The sequence below is a fragment of the Mesoplodon densirostris genome, chromosome 2, assembly GCF_025265405.1.
Source record: "Mesoplodon densirostris isolate mMesDen1 chromosome 2, mMesDen1 primary haplotype, whole genome shotgun sequence".
NCBI classification, from domain to species: Eukaryota; Metazoa; Chordata; class Mammalia; order Artiodactyla; family Ziphiidae; genus Mesoplodon; species Mesoplodon densirostris.
Window position 1 is genome coordinate 66,252,486 of NC_082662.1, and position 19,067 is coordinate 66,271,552.

Consider the following 19,067-nt stretch of genomic DNA (forward strand, 5'->3'; position numbering starts at 1 on the left):
TTTTGTGATTCAGCTTTACAATATGACACTATATATGCACAGCCAAATCATCTATTGCCTCACTGATTACCATAGGATAGAACCTATTGAGAATGTGAAACAATCTTATTTTTCTCTTTATTTCAGTTTTCTCTCTTATTTTCTCTTATGTGGAATTCAAAGGCTCAAAAACCTTCTAGTGAGTATGCATCTCACTTTAAGCCATTTTAAAATAGTGCTCCTCGAAGTAAGCTACAAGTAGCATCTACATTAGAATCACTAGGGATGCCTGTTAAAATTCATATTCTAGGCGCTACTCCTGATCTACTTAATCAGAATTTCTGGGTATGGAGCCCCGGTTTCTATTTTTTTTTTTTTTATAAAGCTCCTCAGATAGTGTCTACTCTCACTAAAGTTTGAGAAGGCGACCATTTTTGTAATTAGTTGTGTTTTTGATAATATATGACATTCTGCACTTCTGGAAATCTCAGAACTGGTAGAGTAGAGTTCAATTTAGAGCATATCATCAACTCAAGGTAAAAATAATTTTTACAGAAATGTACAGAGAAGCGGAGAAAATATTTCTGCTATCATGTGGCTGCCCTCCAGGATTCTTCAGGAAAGAAAAGCAGGATTGTTATCCTGGATCATTTACTTATTCCAGCCTTTTCTTCACAGCCCTGAAGGCACCTCCATTGACCTCAATCCATGACCTAGACTCACAGTCATAAAAGGGCTAATAGATAGTGTTCTTTTGGAAGTAGGAAATTCAATAACATTTAATATTTTAGGTATTGAGATTATCATTTTCACCATTCTTTAGCAAAATTTATTGCCTCAGGGTGTAGAAAAATTCAATTGAGTTGCTGATTGGATTTTCAAACTCAGCAAAAATTGTAGCTTTGAAAGTCTAAGCTTTCATTTGTAAGAGCCAGCCTTTCTGAGAGAATAAAAATATTTTCAAAAATTAAAAGGAAAAGTTCTAAAAATCAGTGCATTAAATTTATGTACCAAAGAGGAAATTAGAAAGACAACGTAATATGATATAAGAACTAGCTTTTCTTTCATTGGTAGAGGCAACACACACAGACACTCACACACACACACACACACACACACACACACACACACAGGTATAAGATTGGAAATAGTGGAGAGAGAAATAAGAAAGAAGATCGGGGAAAATAGACAGATTTAGATGTCCTCAAGAAGGTCAAGGGCCCTGGCTCCCATCCCTATCCCTCTGGACTCAAAGTATGACAACCATGGAAATATGAGAGAAGGACGCTTGTGCATTACTTCCCAAGGTGTAGCCCTGGAAGATTTCAAGCCTCTTAAAGAAGACTATCCAGTTTGGTCTTTAAGACTGTACTGAATGCTTGGTCTCCAGTACCAAGCATTTAGGAAGTCAGCTGCATAGGCTGATGGGCCTGAGGGCAGCATGTCTGGGGAAAGCAAAGGCTTTCTGACCTGAAGGGATGGGGATCACACAAGTGCTGAGAGAAAGCTGGTGTAACTGAAGATGTCTGGCCTTCAAACAAGGAAAATGCAGAGTGCATGGATCAAGTAACCAAAGGCCACCACAGTGTAACAGACATCAACGGCCATGGCAGCATATACTGAGGAGGAGGGATAAGGAAAGTTATATCCAGGGGAGGACAGAGATGTCCATAACCCCAGATACCTGCTTCTCCAACTATATCTGATCAGTATGAAAACCCTCCATCTGAAACTTAAATTACCTTTGCTGAGAAAAATTTGTGGGGAATAATAAATTTGTCTAAGCATTTGCTTCAAAAGGAAACAGTTGTTTGAACATTCAACTATAATAAATATAAAATTCATACCTATTACATTGAAACTATAGCCTCTGGAGATGAATTTCAAGATTGAAATGTATATATTCTAGGTATAATTACATTATCCAAAAGAAATATATAGTTAAAAATTAGATAACTTTTCTTTCTGGGTTTTCCATTTATTTTCCATCTTACCCTGAGTTCATTTATATCAATAGAAATATGCATGTACAAAGAGAAATGCCCCCATGAAGTAAATGGAAGGTGAATTAAAGAGGAATTATGGGAAACATCAAAAATAATATCTAACTTGGACTTTAGAATCATATAGACTCAGAATTGATTCCAGATTCCTCCACCTGCTAGCAAATATAGATTTTTCTCATCTATAACAGGAGAATAATATATACCTTGCAGGATTGTATGAGGTATAAATGACAAAATGTATGTAAAGCATTTAGACTAGTGTCTGGCACACTGTAAGCATTCCATCTTACTATTTGTGATATTATTCTTGATATTTTATGCATTGTTATTTGTAGAACTCAGTGTCATATTCTTAACTGTGACTCTTATGGTCAATATAATCAACAAGTGGTGTAACTTAATCATGGTCTATGTTGAGAATTTCTTCCTACAAAAATAATTTTATAGCTCTACTCTAGGCCAAATTTATATCCATTTCTATTAGTAGCATGCCATAAGATGTGGCCAAATTTACATTCATTTCTATTAGTAGCATGCCATAGATGTGGGTTTCCATTATATATATACTATAGAGACAAATTCTATCACCTGTCACTCTTTTCCAACTGCCATTACTTTGGCTCAGGAGAAAATGATCCTGAAAGAAGATCTAGGTAGTTTTAATGGCTCTTTGTGAACCTCAGATGTAACTGAATAATTTTCTAGATTAAAGAAATACCCATCAAGGTATATAGGGGTAGATAACCAACTGATGAAGGGAAATAATCTTATGAAAGCATTTACTATTTATCTTTGATACAGCTCTTTTAAACAGTCTGATTAATTCCTTTTATGATTTCACCCTTGAAAGCACAAACTATTTTGTTCTTTGTCATTGTTGTATGACATTCCATTTGGCAGTCAGCTTATTTTTAGCCAGACTATCAAAGTATTTTTCAACTGGACTGCCACTTCACTTGAACTTGGAATCTTGTAACCTGAGGAACTGCACTTGGGAAAAGAAGAATCTTCTAACAAATGGGAAATTATAAATCCAGACCAACCCAAACTTGTACTGGTAATTATTCTTATATCTTTAAATGTAATATAGTTCAATAGTTGTTATATATAGTTAACATTTCACTGGAATATCTACTAATTTTTACAAGAGGATAAGACAACATATTATATGAAAGTGTTAAGAAGATTATCTGAACTCAAATTATTTTTCTCTGAAAGGTCTTTAGAAAAAAACAGAAAATTTCTTATAATTTTCTGTTTCTACTAGTTCCTAGGTATAATGTTATAGAAAAAATTTTGGAATACTGTTGAATATAGGGATTTTAGGATTACATCTTAAGTATCTAGTATTTAAAACCTAAAAATTCTTGTCTAGCAACTAGAGATTGCTATAATTATAATGCAATAAAATCAAATGAAATAAGTCAAATATATTCTTCTATGTAAATATATTATCCAATATCAAATGGGTTCTTAATTACTACGATTCAATATGATTGCATTTTAAATATAAACATCTGCATTTTAAACTCACAATCAGTAATTTAAATTAAGTATTGTATAATTCAGAGTAAAAAACAGAGTTTTAATCACTTGTATGTTATGATCTGTGTCTATATTTTGCAAAGAAGAGCTATGAGTCAATCCCTTTTGTTTTTCTTTACTAGATGAATGGAAGAAGAAAGTCAGTGAATCTTATGTTATTGTAATAGAAAGATTAGAAGATGACCTGCAGATCAAAGAAAAAGAACTTACAGAACTAAGACATATATTTGGGTAAAGTTGTCAGCGTTATTATTTCTCTGTATAAGTGTTTTCACTGTTGATCTAGTTTTTAGCTATATCTGTGTTTAAAAACACAACCCATATAACCTCCTATGTTAACCTTAGAATATAGGGTTATCTCTTCCTACCCATTCATATAGCCCCTAAAATGCAAATATCTTATCTCCTTAAAATATGCCTTGCCTGTTCCCATCACTAAAGTTTAAAGAGAAAGGAATCTAAAGGCTAGCCTTTGAATACAAACTGTTGCTGATCTGAATAATCTTCTCTAGAATTAGATCATTCTTGCGAGCCATGCCAGCAACAAACAATAAGACTTCTCTTCCCAAATGGTGGTAGAATATTGGCCACATTTTTCTTTTTGGACTACTAGAGAACTCCAATTTTAACAAACCCTTTGGTCTCTTGACATTGAAACGCTGTCTGTTAATGAAACTGTGTATCATTCTTCCCCTGAACAATCATATGCTGATGTATAATATTGGCTTCAGGCTTTCAGTGGGTTTTGTTCCATGATAACAAGATAAAAATAATCTGGCATATTGTCACAACCTTGTAAGACACAAAATGTTCAGAAAAGAGGGATAGATCCCTTATATACACAAGCAAACTTTTGGAGAAATTGAATCTTGGCATTGAGAAACAATGTATTTTGGAGAGTCAATTTAAGTTAGCTGCCTGACTGAGGAAAAGTTCCACAAAGGCCAATTAGCCATGTTTACTTACAGCTGTGTTATTCATGCAATGCACTGATGACAAAGAACTCTAACCATTTTACTCAGAAAATAAGTGTAAAGCAATGACCAAATGACATATTTTTCAAAAGAAATTTCAGATATAGTAAACATACAAAGCTCACATAACTGGCAAATAAAATTACCCATGTATAATATAGTTTATATAAAATTTGTCAGTGGGTTAATAAGGCCTTCATAAGTATTCAATTTATGGTTTGGGAAGTAGTTAATTTTCCATGTTATTTAGCCCAAAATGATTAACTCAGCTTTGACACTCATGATGAGATACACTGGGATGAACTTTGCAAGTATTATCATATGCTCACTTATGGGAAAACATTTGAAAGTCCTGTAGAGATGTGACTGGCACTTTGGTATAATAGATTTATACATACATATTAATTTTGTTGGAAAAGAGCTATGAATGTAGAACTTAATCATAAACCCTCTAGCTCTTATTGACAGATAAATATGCTGAATGAAATGTGATCAAATTGGAGATTTTCCTCAAGTTTATAAAGTTAAAATCTCATTTATTTGTTGTTATTTTTTAAATTTGGGAAGTGTTATGCGAATATGTCAAGGCTAATTTAAACAGACATATCCTTTTAAGCATTAAGCTTGAAATGTACTTTTTTCTCTTACCACATCAACAAGCAGCTGTTTCTGCAGGTCCTACTGTAGCTGGATTTATTGTGTCAGCTATATTCAAGGTGTTATTCCAGACACATCAAATATAAACCATTATTTAATCCACACCATGACCCTGTGTGATAGATAATATTACTTCTGGTGGATAATAAAGGAGCAGAGACGTTGGATCTTGTCAAGGTCATATGGTCAGTAAGCACTGGAACTGTGATTTGTAGCAAGGTCTCCCCACCTTCCTACTACACACTGATTCTTGCTCCCGGAGTTTCACAATCTGGTTGAAGGGAAAGGCATATATAAATAACTCACAGAAGACAGCCTATGACAAGTGCTAAGTGGAAGAAAAAACAAGATGGCTTTCAAATACAAAAAAAGAAGGTTTGTTGTCTTGATTTATTCATTGGTTTTGTAAAGCATTCCAGATAAAAGGCATAGTTGAGTAAAGATATATAGGCAAGAATGGATGAGTACCATGGAAAGTCTACTGGTAGCAAGAAAACTTAATGTCTTGACCATTTTACCTAAGCTGAGTAAGAAAGCTGTGTCGGTCAGCATAAGGATTTTGCAACCATAGTTTTTTTTTTTTTTTTTTTTTTTTTTTTTAAATAGCTATTTTATTTATTTTATTTATTTTTTTTATTTTACAAAATTAATCAGTTATACATATACATATGTTCCCATATCCCCTCCCTTTTGCGTCTCCCTCCCACCCTCCCTATCCCACCCCTCCAGGTGGTCACAAAGAACCGAGCTGATCTCCCTGTGCTATGCGGCTGTTTCCCACTAGCTATCTATCTTACATTTGGTAGTGTATATATGTCCATGCCGCTCTTTCACTTTGTCACAGCTTACCCTTCCCCCTCCCCATATCCTCAAGTCCATGCTCTAGTAGGTCTGTGTCTTTATTCCTGTCTTACCCCTATGTTCTTGATGACATTTTTTTCTTAAATTCCATATATATGTGTCAGCATACAGTATTTGTCTTTCTCTTTCTGACTTACTTCACTCTGTATGACAGACTCTAGGTCCATCCACCTCATTACAAATAGCTCAATTTCATTTCTTTTTATGGCTGAGTAATATTCCATTGTATATATGTGCCACATCTTCTTTATCCATTCATCCGATGATGGACACTTAGGTTGTTTCCATCTCCGGGCTATTGTAAATAGGGCTGCTATGAACATTTTGGTACATGTCTCTTTTTGAATTATGGTTTTCTCAGGGTATATGCCCAGTAGTGGGATTGCTGGGTCATATGGTAGTTCTATTTGTAGTTTTTTAAGGAACCTCCATACTGTTCTCCATAGTGGCTGTACCAATTCACATTCCCACCAGCAGTGCAAGAGTGTTCCCTTTTTTCCACACCCTCTCCAGCATTTATTGTTTCTAGATTTTTTGATGATGGCCATTCTGACTGGTGTGAGATGATATCTCATTGTAGTTTTGATTTGCATTTCTCTAATGAGTAAAGATGTTGAGCATCCTTTCATGTGTTTGTTGGCTGTCTGTATATCTTCTGTGGAGAAATGTCTATTTAGGTCTTCTGCCCATTTTTGGATTGGGTTGTTTGTTTTTTTGCTATTGAGCTGCATGAGCTGCTTATAAATTTTGGATATTAATCCTTTGTCAGTTGCTTCATTTGCAAATATTTTCTCCCATTCTGAGGGTTGTCTTTTGGTCTTGTTTATGGTTTCCTTTGCTGTGCAAAAGCTTTGAAGTTTCATTAGGTCCCATGTGTTTATTTTTGTCTTTATTTCCATTTCTCTAGGAGGTGGGTCAAAAAGGATCTTGCTGTGATTTATGTCATAGAGTGTTCTGCCTATGTTTTCCTCTAGGAGTTTGATAGTGTCTGGCCTTACATTTAGGTCTTTAATCCATTTTGAGCTAATTTTTGTGTATGGTGTTAAGGAGTGATCTAATCTCATACTTTTACATGTCCCTGTCCAGTTTTCCCAGCACCACTTATTGAAGAGACTGTCCTTTCTCCACTGTACATTCCTGCCTCCTTTATCAAAGATAAGGTGACCATATGTCCGTGGGTTTATCTCTGGGCTTTCTATCCTGTTCCATTGATCTATCTTTCTGTTTTTGTGCCAGTACCATACTGTCTTGATTACTGTAGCTTTGTAGTATAGTCTGAAGTCAGGGAGCCTGATTCCTCCAGCTCCATTTTTCGTTCTCAAGATTGCTTTGGCTATTCGGGGTCTTTTGTGTTTCCATACAAATTGTGAAATTTTTTGTTCTAGTTCTGTGAAAAATGCCATTGGTAGTTTGATAGGTATTGCATTGAATCTGTAGATTGCTTTGGGTAGTAGAGTCATTTTCACAATGTTGATTCTTCCAATCCAAGAACATGGTACATCTCTCCATCCATTTGTATCATCTTTAATTTCTTTCATCAGTGTCTTATAATTTTCTGCATACAGGTCTTTTGTCTCCTTAGGTAGGTTTATTCCTAGATATTTTATTCTTTTTGTTGCAATGGTAAATGGGAGTGTTTCCTTGATTTCACTTTCAGATTTTTCATCATTAGTATATAGGAATGCCAGAGATTTCTGTGCATTAATTTTGTATCCTGCAACTTTACCAAATTCATTGATTAGCTCTAGTAGTTTTCTGGTAGCATCTTTAGGATTCTCTATGTATAGTATCATGTCATCTGCAAACAGTGACAGCTTTACTTCTTCTTTTCCAATTTGGATTCCTTTTATTTCCTTTTCTTCTCTGATTGCTGTGGCTAAAACTTCCAAAACTAGGTTGAATAAGAGTGGTGAGAGTGGGCAACCTTGTCTTGTTCCTGATCTTAGTGGAAATGGTTTCAGTTTTTCACCATTGAGGACGATGCTGGCTGTGGGTTTGTCATATATGGCCTTTATTATGTTGAGGAAAGTTCCCTCTATGCCTACTTTCTGCAGGGTTTTTATCATAAATTGGTGTTGAATTTTGTCAAAAGCTTTCTCTGCATCTATTGAGATGATCATATGGTTTTTCTCCTTCAACTTGTTAATATGGTGTATCACATTGATTGATTTGCGTATATTGAAGAATCCTTGCATTCCTGGAATAAACCCCACTTGATCATGGTGTATGATCCTTTTAATGTGCTGTTGGATTCTGTTTGCTAGTATTTTGTTGAGGATTTTTGCATCTATGTTCATCAGTGATATTGGCCTGTAGTTTTCTTTCTTTGTGACATCCTTGTCTGGTTTTGGTATCAAGGTGATGGTGGCCTCGTAGAATGAGTTTGGGAGTGTTCCTCCCTCTGCTATATTTTGGAAGAGTTTGAGAAGGATAGGTGTTAGCTCTTCTCTAAATGCTTGATAGAATTCGCCTGTGAAGCCATCTGGTCCTGGGCTTTTGTTTGTTGGAAGATTTTTAATCACAGTTTCAATTTCAGTGCTTGTGATTGGTCTGTTCATATTTTCTATTTCTTCCTGATTCAGTCTTGGCAGGTTGTGCATTTCTAAGAATTTGTCCATTTCTTCCAGGTTGTCCATTTTATTGGCATAGAGTTGCTTATAGTAATCTCTCATGATCTTTTGTATTTCTGCAGTGTCAGTTGTTACTTCTCCTTTTTCATTTCTAATTCTATTGATTTGAGTCTTCTCCCTTTTTTTCTTGATGAGTCTGGCTAATGGTTTATCAATTTTGTTTATCTTCTCAAAGAACCAGCTTTTAGTTTTATTGATCTTTGCTATCGTTTCCTTCATTTCTTTTTCATTTATTTCTGATCTGATTTTTATGATTTCTTTCCTTCTGCTAACTTTGGGATGTTTTTGTTCTTCTTTCTCTAATTGCTTTAGGTGCAAGGTTAGGTTGTTTATTCGAGATATTTCCTGTTTCTTAAGGTGGGATTGTATTGCCATAAACTTCCCTCTTAGAACTGCTTTTGCTGCATCCCATAGGTTTTGGGTCGTCGTGTCTCCATTGTCATTTGTTCCTAGGTATTTTTTAATTTCCTCTTTGATTTCTTCAGTGATCACTTCGTTATTAAGTAGTGTATTGTTTAGCCTCCATGTGTTTGTATGTTTTACAGCTCTTTTCCTGTAATTGATATCTAGTCTCATAGCATTGTGGTCGGAAAAGATACTTGATACAATTTCAATTTTCTTAAATTTACCAAGGCTTGATTTGTGACCCAAGATATGATCTATCCTGGAGAATGTTCCATGAGCACTTGAGAAAAATGTGTGTTCTGTTGTTTTTGGATGGAATGTCCTATAAATATCAATTAAGTCCATCTTGTTTAATGTATCATTTAAAGCTTGTGTTTCCTTATTTATTTTCATTTTGGATGACCTGTCCATTGGTGAAAGTGGGGTGTTAAAGTCCCCTACTATGATTGTGTTACTGTCAATTTCTCCTTTTATGGCTGTTAATATTTCCCTTATGTATTGAGGTGCTCCTATGTTTGGTGCATAAATATTTACAATTGTTATATCTTCTTCTTGGATTGATCCCTTGATCATTATGTAGTGTCCTTCTTTGTCTCTTCTAGTAGTCTTTATTTTAAAGTCTATTTTGTCTGATATGAGAATTGCTACTCCAGCTTTCTTTTGGTTTCCATTTGCATGGAATATCTTTTTCCATCCCCTTACTTTCAGTCTGTATGTATCTCTAGGTCTGAAGTGGGTCTCTTGTAGACAGCATATATATGGGTCTTGTTTTTGTATCCATTCAGCCAGTCTGTGTCTTTTGGTGGGAGCATTTAGTCCATTTACATTTAAGGTAATTATTGATATGTATGTTCCTATTCCCATTTTCTTAATTGTTTTGGGTTCGTTATTGTAGTTCTTTTCCTTCTGTTGTGTTTCTTGCCTAGAGAAGTTCCTTTAGCATTTGTTGTAAAGCTGGTTTGGTGGTGCTGAACTCTCTCAGCTTTTGCTTGTCTGTAAAGGTTTTAATTTCTCCATCAAATCTGAATGAGATCCTTGCTGGGTAGAGTAATCTTGGTTGCAGGTTTTTCTCCTTCATCACTTTAAGTATGTCCTGCCACTCCCTTCTGGCTTGTAGAGTTTCTGCTGAGAGATCAGCTGTTATCCTGATGGGGATTCCCTTGTGTGTTATTTGTTGTTTTTGCCTTGCTGCTTTTAATATGATTTCTTTGTGTTTAATTTTTGACAGTTTGATTAATATGTGTCTTGGTGTATTTCTCCTTGGATTTATTCTGTATGGGACTCTCTGTGCCTCCTGGACTTGATTAACTATTTCCTTTCCCATATTAGGGAAGTTTTCAACTATAATCTCTTCAAATATTTTCTCAGTCCCTTTCTTTTTCTCTTCTTCTTCTGGAACCCCTATAATTCGAATATTGGTGCGTTTAATGTTGTCCCAGAGGTCTCTGAGACTGTCCTCTGTTCTTTTCATTCTTTTTTCTTTATTTTGCTGTGCAGCAGTTATTTCCACTATTTTATCTTCCACCTCACTTATCCGTTCTTCTGCCTCAGTTATTCTGCTATTGATCCCATCTAGAGTATTTTTTATTTCATTTATTGTGTTTTTAATCGATGCTTGATTCGTCTTTAGTTCTTCTAGGTCCTTGTTAACTGTTTCTTGCATTTTGTCTATTCTATTTCCAAGATTTTGGATCATCTTTACCATCATTATTCTGAATTCTTTTTCAGATAGACTGCCTATTACCTCTTCATTTGTTAGGTCTGGTGGGTTTTTATCTTGCTCCTTCTCCTGCTGTGTGTTTTTCTGTCTTCTCATTTTGCTTATGTTACTGTGTTTGGGGTCTCCTCTTTGCAGGCTGCAGGTTCGTAGTTCCCGTTGTTTTTGGTGTCTGTCCCCAGTGGCTAAGGTTGGTTTAGTGGGTTGTGTAGGCTTCTTGGTGGAGGGGACTACTGCCTGTGTTCTGGTGGATGAGGCTGGATCTTGTCTTTCTGGTGGGCAGGTCCACGTCTGGTGGTGTGTTTTGGGGTGTTTGCGGACTTTTTATGATTTGAGGCAGCCTCTCTGCTAATGGGTGGTGTTGTGTTCCTGTCTTGCTAGTTGTTTGGCATAGGGTGTCCAGCACTGTAGCTTGCTGGCCGTTGAGTGAAGCTGGGTGCTGGTGTTGAGATGGAGATCTCTGGAAGATTTTCGCCGTTTGATATTATGTGGAGCTGGGAGGTCTCTTGTGGACCAGTGTCCTGAAGTTCGCTCTCCCACCTCAGAGGCACAGCACTGACTCCTGGCTCCTCAATTTGGGATGATTTGTTGTCTATTCATGTATTCCACGGATGCAGGGTACATCAAGTTGATTGTGGAGCTTTAATCCGCTGCTTCTGAGGCTGCTGGGAGAGGTTTCCCTTTCTCTTCTTTGTTCTCACAGCTCCTGGGTCTCAGCTTTGGATTTGGCCCCGCCTCTGCGTGTAGGTCGCCGGAGGGCGTCTGTTCTTCGCTCAGACAGGACAGGGTTAAAGGAGCAGCCTCTTCGGGGACTCTGGCTCACTCAGGCCGGGCGGGAGGGAGGGGCACGGAGTGCGGGGCGAGCCTGCAGCGGCAGAGGTCGGCGTGACGTTGCACCAGCCCGAGGCGCGCCGTGCGTTCTCCCAGGGAAGCCGCCCCTGGATCCCGGGACCCCGGCAGTGGCAGGCTGCACAGGCTCCCGGAAGGGCGGTGTGGACAGTGTCCTGCGCTCGCACACAGGCTTCTTGGCGGCGGCAGCAGCAGCCCCAGCGTCCCACGCCCGTCTCTGGGCTCCGCGCTTTCAGCCGCGACTCGCGCCCGTCTCTGGAGCTCCTTTACGCGGCGCTCTTAATCCCCTCTCCTCGCGCACCAGGAAACCAAGAGGGAAGAAAAAGTCTCCTGCCTCTTCGGCAGCTCCAGAGTTTTCCCGGACTCCCTCCCGGCTAGCTGTGGCACATTAGCCCCCTTCAGGCTGAGTTCTCGCCGCCAGTCCCAGTCCTCTCCCTGCGCTCTGACCGAAGCCTGAGCCTCAGCTCCAGCGCCGCCCGCCCTGGCGGGGGAGCAGACAAGCCTCTCGGGCTGGTGAGTGCCGCTCGGCACCGCTCCTCTGTGCGGGAATCTCTCTGCTTTGCCCTACCCAGGTATGTGGAGAGTTTCTTGCCTTTTGGGAGGTCTGGGGTCTTCTGCCAGCGTTCAGTAGGTGTTCTGTAGGAGTTGTTGCACGTGTAGCTGTATTTCTGGTGTATCTGTGGGGAGGAAGGTGATCTCCGCGTCTTACTCTTCCGCCATCTTACCCGGAAGTCTCGCAACCATAGTTTTAAATCCAGTTTCTTTTATTTACAAGCAATGTATCTTTGGGTATATTACTTAATCTCCTTGAGGCTCATTTTCATCTGTAAAATGAGGTTAATAATAACGACCTTACAGGACATTTGAAAAATGATGTCAAATGCTGAATACAGAGCCTAATGCACAGTAAGCATTGAATAACTGGAGGTTTCTATTATCATGATTGATTGGGTAAATAAGGGCAGTTTGAAAGACTGAAGACTTTATTACCAAGTGGGAGTAACAAATAGTTTATTCAAAGTTAAGAAGTGAGAAAGTTAGGATAAAGTGTTTTTATATCAAGAGGATGTTTTCAAAAATAAAAATGTAATATGTTAGAACAATTCAAAATGGTGCCAAAATCTGAAATATAGCTTTTAAAGATTGAGATCAAGAGGTATTTGAAGAATTTTCAGACTAGAGTATTAGAAGGCTCATCAAAATGGATGTCAAATTCCCTGAGAATAACGGTAGGGCATTTTGAGGAGAGGAAGACTGGTAGCCTGGTGCTGAAGCCCTTAAAGAACCTTCAGAAATGTCCCATTAGCCAGAAGTGATAATAATGAGGCTGAGGAGAGGATTACCCACAGCCTAGAATCATGTTTCTCCAAGGGCTAAGGACCCCCCGCAGTAAAATACCCAACAATTCTTGCAAAAATGTTAGAATCCATGATTCTACCCCATATCAAATGAATTAGAATCTCTGGGGATGATTTCCAGAGACCTAAATTTTTAACAAGCTCCCCAGGTAATACTTTTGCATGCTAAAAATGATACTTCAGCTAAAGTTTGAAAACTACACTTCTAGAAAGATACCTAAGTTGCACTGAGAACTCTGTCTGCGGTGATATGGGTGAAGGGATGAGGAATATGAAAATAGAAATCAGGCAATTAGTATGGTCTACAGAGAGTCAAGGGAGCAAACAAACAAACAAACAGAACCAGAGTACTCTGCTTTGTCTGCTTCCATCAAGGCAGATAGCATCATAGGGAAAGAAAGTCAATCCTGCCTAGGGCAGTGTTCTCAGGATTTTCTTTTCCCTAGAATAATATGATAGATGACAAGGAAAGAAAAGAATGGAATATTGAGAATATAAATTGTCTTACTCATTGGCTTTCACACCAAAATTTTCAGAGTAGTTGGGAAGTTTAAACATAATATTGTATGAGATCACATTTAATCGAGTATCTAGGACATTTTAGGTGTTAAATCTTAGAATCTTTCCTTCTCATCTTTATTCATGCTTTATGTGATGTAAGAAATACTTCTGTGATGGACAACTGTGTAATGCTGCTTGACATCAGGCTTCCTCTAAACATAGAGATAGAAGGAAAACTATAAGGTGCCTTAAAAGAAGCATTTAATACTAGAGTCATAGATCACTAGTGTAAACATAGATTTGCCTGTGGTTTTTCTTTTTGCAGCTTTTTTGGTTGTTTTCATTTGTTGACAAGTTTCTTTATAGCATTCATGGTAGATACTAATTCCATTCATTAAAAGAGATTTTCTGCATCATAAAGCAAAACTTATGTCACCTCAAATACACAATCTCCTGGTATAGCTTTCACACACAATATAGTACAGAACAATATAAGTACTAAACTTAAAAAAGACAAACAGAACTAAACCATTATCTTGCTTATGCCAATTTATAGCAGCTTTGAAAAAAGAGCTTGCTATGGGAACGAAGAGGAATGGAAATTGAATGTTCCTTCATCTTCCACAATAAAGTTGAGTTCATTCATAATTTTGAACATCTGTCAAGATAATAGAGGAGAGACTGGAAAAAATGAGGAAATAGAGAAGGCAGAAGAAGGAAAAACAGAAGTGGTACACTGGAGTACATTGTGAGGTTATTTCCTCCTCTTTGCTCTCTCTGATCTTTACATTTATCAATATAATATCACTTACTACCTGGTGTTGTCTTTATTCATTTTACAGGTCTGTCTAACCACTAGTATACGTGTTCACTAAAGGCAGCTTCTTTGTCTACTTAGCTTTATTTATATTTGTATGTATTTGTAATAGCTATTTGTATAGCACTTGAAAGGAAAACAAATTAACAACTTAGTGCCTACCATATGCCAGGCATACTCCTAGGTATTTTAATATGCATTAGCTCATGTAATCATAAATGTATATATGTAGGATGCTTTGAGCTCGGTGACTGGCACATGGTAAACACGCAAAAATGTTAGTTAAAAACTAATTGTCATTGTTTATGTTCACATCCTTCTGGAGTAGGTATTGTGCTTGCCATTTTATACCTGAAGAAAATAAGGCTAATCAAATTAAACTGGCTTGAGCCATGTTACACAACTTGTACAGTTGTGCAGGGATTCCACCCATCTGTACTTCACTTCAAAATGTATGATCTTCATGAGCTTAGTTCTCAAACTAGGAAGGGGAAAGAAGTATGGATAAGAATTATCTTTGAAAACTTTTCACCTACTCCATGCCACTCTACAAGTTTGTTATGTCCTGTGTACTAGAACTGTCCCTGCATGTGGGAGTGGAAGAATATATTTTACACTCCCACTCCCACACCTTGGTGATACACGGACCCTTACATGAACTTTGAAAACCACTTACATGATGGTTCTCCACATGCAACTTTTAAAAAGCTTCCAATTAAATTATTTTGTTTCAATGTTTTTAAATCTTTAGAAATTTTAGAACTATGTTTTTCTGATTTCATTGTCAAGACTACTTTTAATCTGCTTAATCTGTAATATGTCTATGAAGAGATTCCAAAGAAGTTATAATTTTTCAGTGCTGTGACTTTTCAACATAATCAGAAAAACCCTATTTTTTTTCTCATTTTTAATCTCATTTTGGCCTTGAGTAAATTGGTCAATAATGCTAATATCTCACTTTGAAATTGATTATGTTTAATGAATAAAAGTAGTCAAGAGGATGCCCTGTTCCATGGGAAAGCAGTTGCAATATTTAGAAGAATTGAAAAAGAAAAAAACCGAAGGAAGTTTTCTGAGATGTACCTTCCTGCTTATTTTTTCCCTGAAAAGTTCCTCTGGGCCCAGCTGCATTCCACCATACTTATGCTCCAAATGAAATATCTTCCAAAAACCTACTTTTTCAGAACTATAACCAATTATGAAAATTAGCTATTATAAAATGAATAGCTCCAGAAACATCACAGACTGACCTTACCAAAGGAGAGTGAAATTTTCTATCAAGGTGCTAAGTAGAGTATTGAGGGAGTAAATTCCATCTTAAAAAAAATAAAATTGAGTGAAAGGATTATTCGGTATGTTTGATAAATGCATTGTGTTAATTAGCAATGAAACAGAAAACAACAAAAAGACCTCAAACCAAAAAGCAGAGAATTCACATTGTCCCAAGACTGTCTACCTCTCTATTTCTTTTCTTGCTTGTCTAGGTAAAACTAGCTAAGTAATAGTTTTACAGAAATATCTTGTAAAAAACCTTGAAGCAGCCTGATCTCAAACACTCTTTCTGTCCCTGTCTCTGTCTCTTTCTCTCTAGCTTAGTACATCACTCGCTCTCACTATCTCTCCCCCTTTTATCCTCCCGCTATTCTTCCCTCCTATCCCATACTGCCTCCATCTTCCCTTTCACTTTCCTATCCCCCTTCTCAAATGCAAAGCAAAACAATAAAAAAGTTAAAATTGTATCAATGCTTTAGTAAAAATAGTTATTATAGCAGCTAGTATTTATAAAAGTCTTAAAAGATCTAACCCATTTAAACCTCACAATAACCCTATGAGATAATAATTATTATTGTACCAGTTTTATCCTTAATTATTCTTACCCTGCCACTGTATCTCAATAATTGTTTATTGTATGAATGAAAGAATGAATATGCCTCATATTGTCAGTTTGCAGATTTGATCTGGAAGATATTGGACAAATATGTTTCTGGATATTTCTTGGGGATATATCTTGGGAACAGATCTTATTGATGATTTTTCTGTTTTTATTGTTTTGGGGGAAATCAGCAGCAGCCATCAAGAACTGCACAAGAATTTACACCCAGCCATTTGAAACCTAAATTATCAATTTTGGAAACTAGATGATCCATAACAAATTTTTACCTTCTTTCTGCTTTCTTGGCCTTTACCTACATTTCAGCCAATGAATTAATTTAAGAAATGTATCTACTTATCTGAATATTTTGGCTTTGGCCAAGTGTTCAAATGTTACATTTTAATAGGTTTCCATTTGTGAACATGTCAGATATCTTCTTGAAAGGATGAGGTCATGAGAAGTTTAATTGGATCACAAAACTGCATACTTTTCTGGATAAAAGGTAAAGGCTAAGAAAAGAGTTCATTATGCTACAAGAAAGAAAGTAACCTTTGTGCCCAAAACTACCATTTTTAATGATGAAGGACAGAATTTACTATTAGAAATATATTCATATAGTGACTTCGTTTTAATTAGGAACTTCATTCATGCGCCAACAAGCACTGTGAACTCATTAGGATATGTTAAGTTACAGTATGGCATGGCAGGTGATAAAAAATGTAAGGGAAAATTAAAAAATAAATTGAGCTTAGGATATTAGAATACATAAGTGATGCTCAATTGGCAGTGAATTTGACACATACAGTTCCTTTAGAAGAGGCAAAAGAAGGGAAAATATCTCCCCTAGGAATGATTGCTTTAAAATCTCAAATATTTTAATTGCATGTATCAAACATTTGACAGGAACATTTGACTAGAAGTTAACAGGAAGTGAGAATTAGGATTCAAGTATAGCCCCAAAGTAACTCTCATTTAAAAAAAAATTACATTCCAGTTATTAAAGTTAAGATAAAAATTTTACTATTAAAATTGCACTTAACTGCCAAACACTGTGGGAGTCTATTCTCTGTTTATTCATTTTGTTGGCATTAATAGAGTTGCATGAATTCAGGGAAAATAGAATTCAAGAGGAAAATAAAATTCAAGAGGAAAAATTCAAGAGGAAAATAAAAGTAAGAGACTACAGCTCAAGGATCTATTTAGGACTGTATACTGACTTACTTATGAATTGTCAAATCTAGTGTAAGATTCAGTAAGTTAAAGAATGATTGTTGAATAAAAAGTCTCTAATATAATTCATACTTTCAGTCTTATTTATGTAAACAATATACATTCATTTAGTTTTTTTTTTTTAAATAAAACAATGGACTTTATCACCTTATTTTTCTGTTTATTCAGTGTGTACTTTCTTTGCAAAGCTGCTTGGAGCATTAGAGATCAGGACTAATGCTAAGGTCAATTGCAGGATTCTCTCTATTGTGTGTGTTCCCAAGACTGACACACTTAAACGATCCAGGAATTAGTGAATAATTCCTATCAAGTAGACTCTTGAAAACAACCTGAAATGAGCATTAAGAACAGAGGTGGAGTACACAGTTGGGTGTTCAGTAGGTGTTGTGCCAGACTTATTGAATATATCATCAAAGTTAGAACTTGGAAAAAGAAAGCAATTGAGTCTACCTTCTCAATAAAATGATTTTCAGCACAACCTTTTTTTCCTTTGGATTTTGTTGTTCTTTTAATATCTCCAGTGTTGAAAATACCTTCCTCATAGTAATGATGCTGCTGAACTTGTATTACAAAACTGTGATTCTAGTAGTTGCTCTGAATCACTGGTAGGTACTAGGTGTCACAACAGTGAACTTGGTCAAAATAGGGAAATTTTACAGGTTGTGAAATGTGAGAGGTCAAAGAAGTTCAAACTTGGTTTGAAAATTGTGCTAAAGTTCTCTCAAGACTTAGACTACAAAAGGAAAGTTGTACATTCACAGTAAACTTGCTAAAAATAGTAATAACATATCATGTACCAAGTACTATAGTAAGCACTTAATTTCATTTTTCTTCACAACACAATGTCATATGAATCATTTTAATAATTTTATAACTGAAGAAAATAGACTTGGGGAGGTTAAATAACTTGCCCAAATTGGAGAAAAAGAAAAAGAAAAAAGAAAAAAAAAAGCACTACTTAAAGACAGAAACAGGATAGGATTTCAGTCCTGGTGTGAATACAAGGCCCAAGATTTAAGAAGTACCTACACTGCTGAAATGATTTTTTCCACTTTTAAATCATCAGAACATGGTAGGCATTGCTGTATAATATTAGAGATACACATTGAAAAACTAATTTTTCTCAAGGGTTTATTGCTACAGAGGAGCTCTCAAGCTTTATCTTCTTTCAGTATTTGCCATTCAGTTTGTTATAGTTAGCTCAAAAGAAAGTGTCAATACTTCCTTTTCTCTTTTTCTCTTAGGCTGAAGGTTGTATAGTTCTTTACATTTAACAGAAGGCTTCCCTCTCCTGCCCTACTCCAATACTTTGTTTTCTGTCTTGTGTTCTTATTGTGTGTTTCATTTGCTAGATAATGGAAGGACCAAGGAAGAAAAGCCAAAGCAGCTCAGAGCTTCTGAATCACTGTCAATCAACATCTTCAATTGCTAGCTACAGTTTTCTTTTCCTTTTTATTTATGGACACTCATTTCCTATAAACTTTAAGAGAGAAGTCCAATCTACCTAGCTTTAAAAGCAGAGTTCAGTTCTTCAGAAAATCTGTACTATTTGAAATCATAACCACGGAGAAGACCTCTATGAATACATTTCCAAGTTGGGCTGCTGAGTGCACTTTGTTTAATAGCACCTATTAGTTGAATTTCTCCAAGACATCTATAATACAC

The 19,067-nt window shown here is 36.4% G+C and overlaps 1 protein-coding gene across 1 annotated transcript in view; it reads left to right on the top strand.

Annotated features, from left to right (window-relative positions):
* Nucleotides 1-2,964: 2,964 nt before the first annotated feature.
* Nucleotides 2,965-19,067, top strand: part of TNNI3K (TNNI3 interacting kinase) — a 282,262-nt gene continuing 266,159 nt past the window's right edge. Inside the window, exons 1-2 of the mRNA XM_060089965.1 lie at nucleotides 2,965-3,042; nucleotides 3,653-3,761. Of these exons, the coding sequence (XP_059945948.1) occupies nucleotides 3,003-3,042; nucleotides 3,653-3,761 (149 nt within the window). The 5' untranslated portion in view covers nucleotides 2,965-3,002. The remainder of the gene's footprint in view (nucleotides 3,043-3,652; nucleotides 3,762-19,067) is intronic.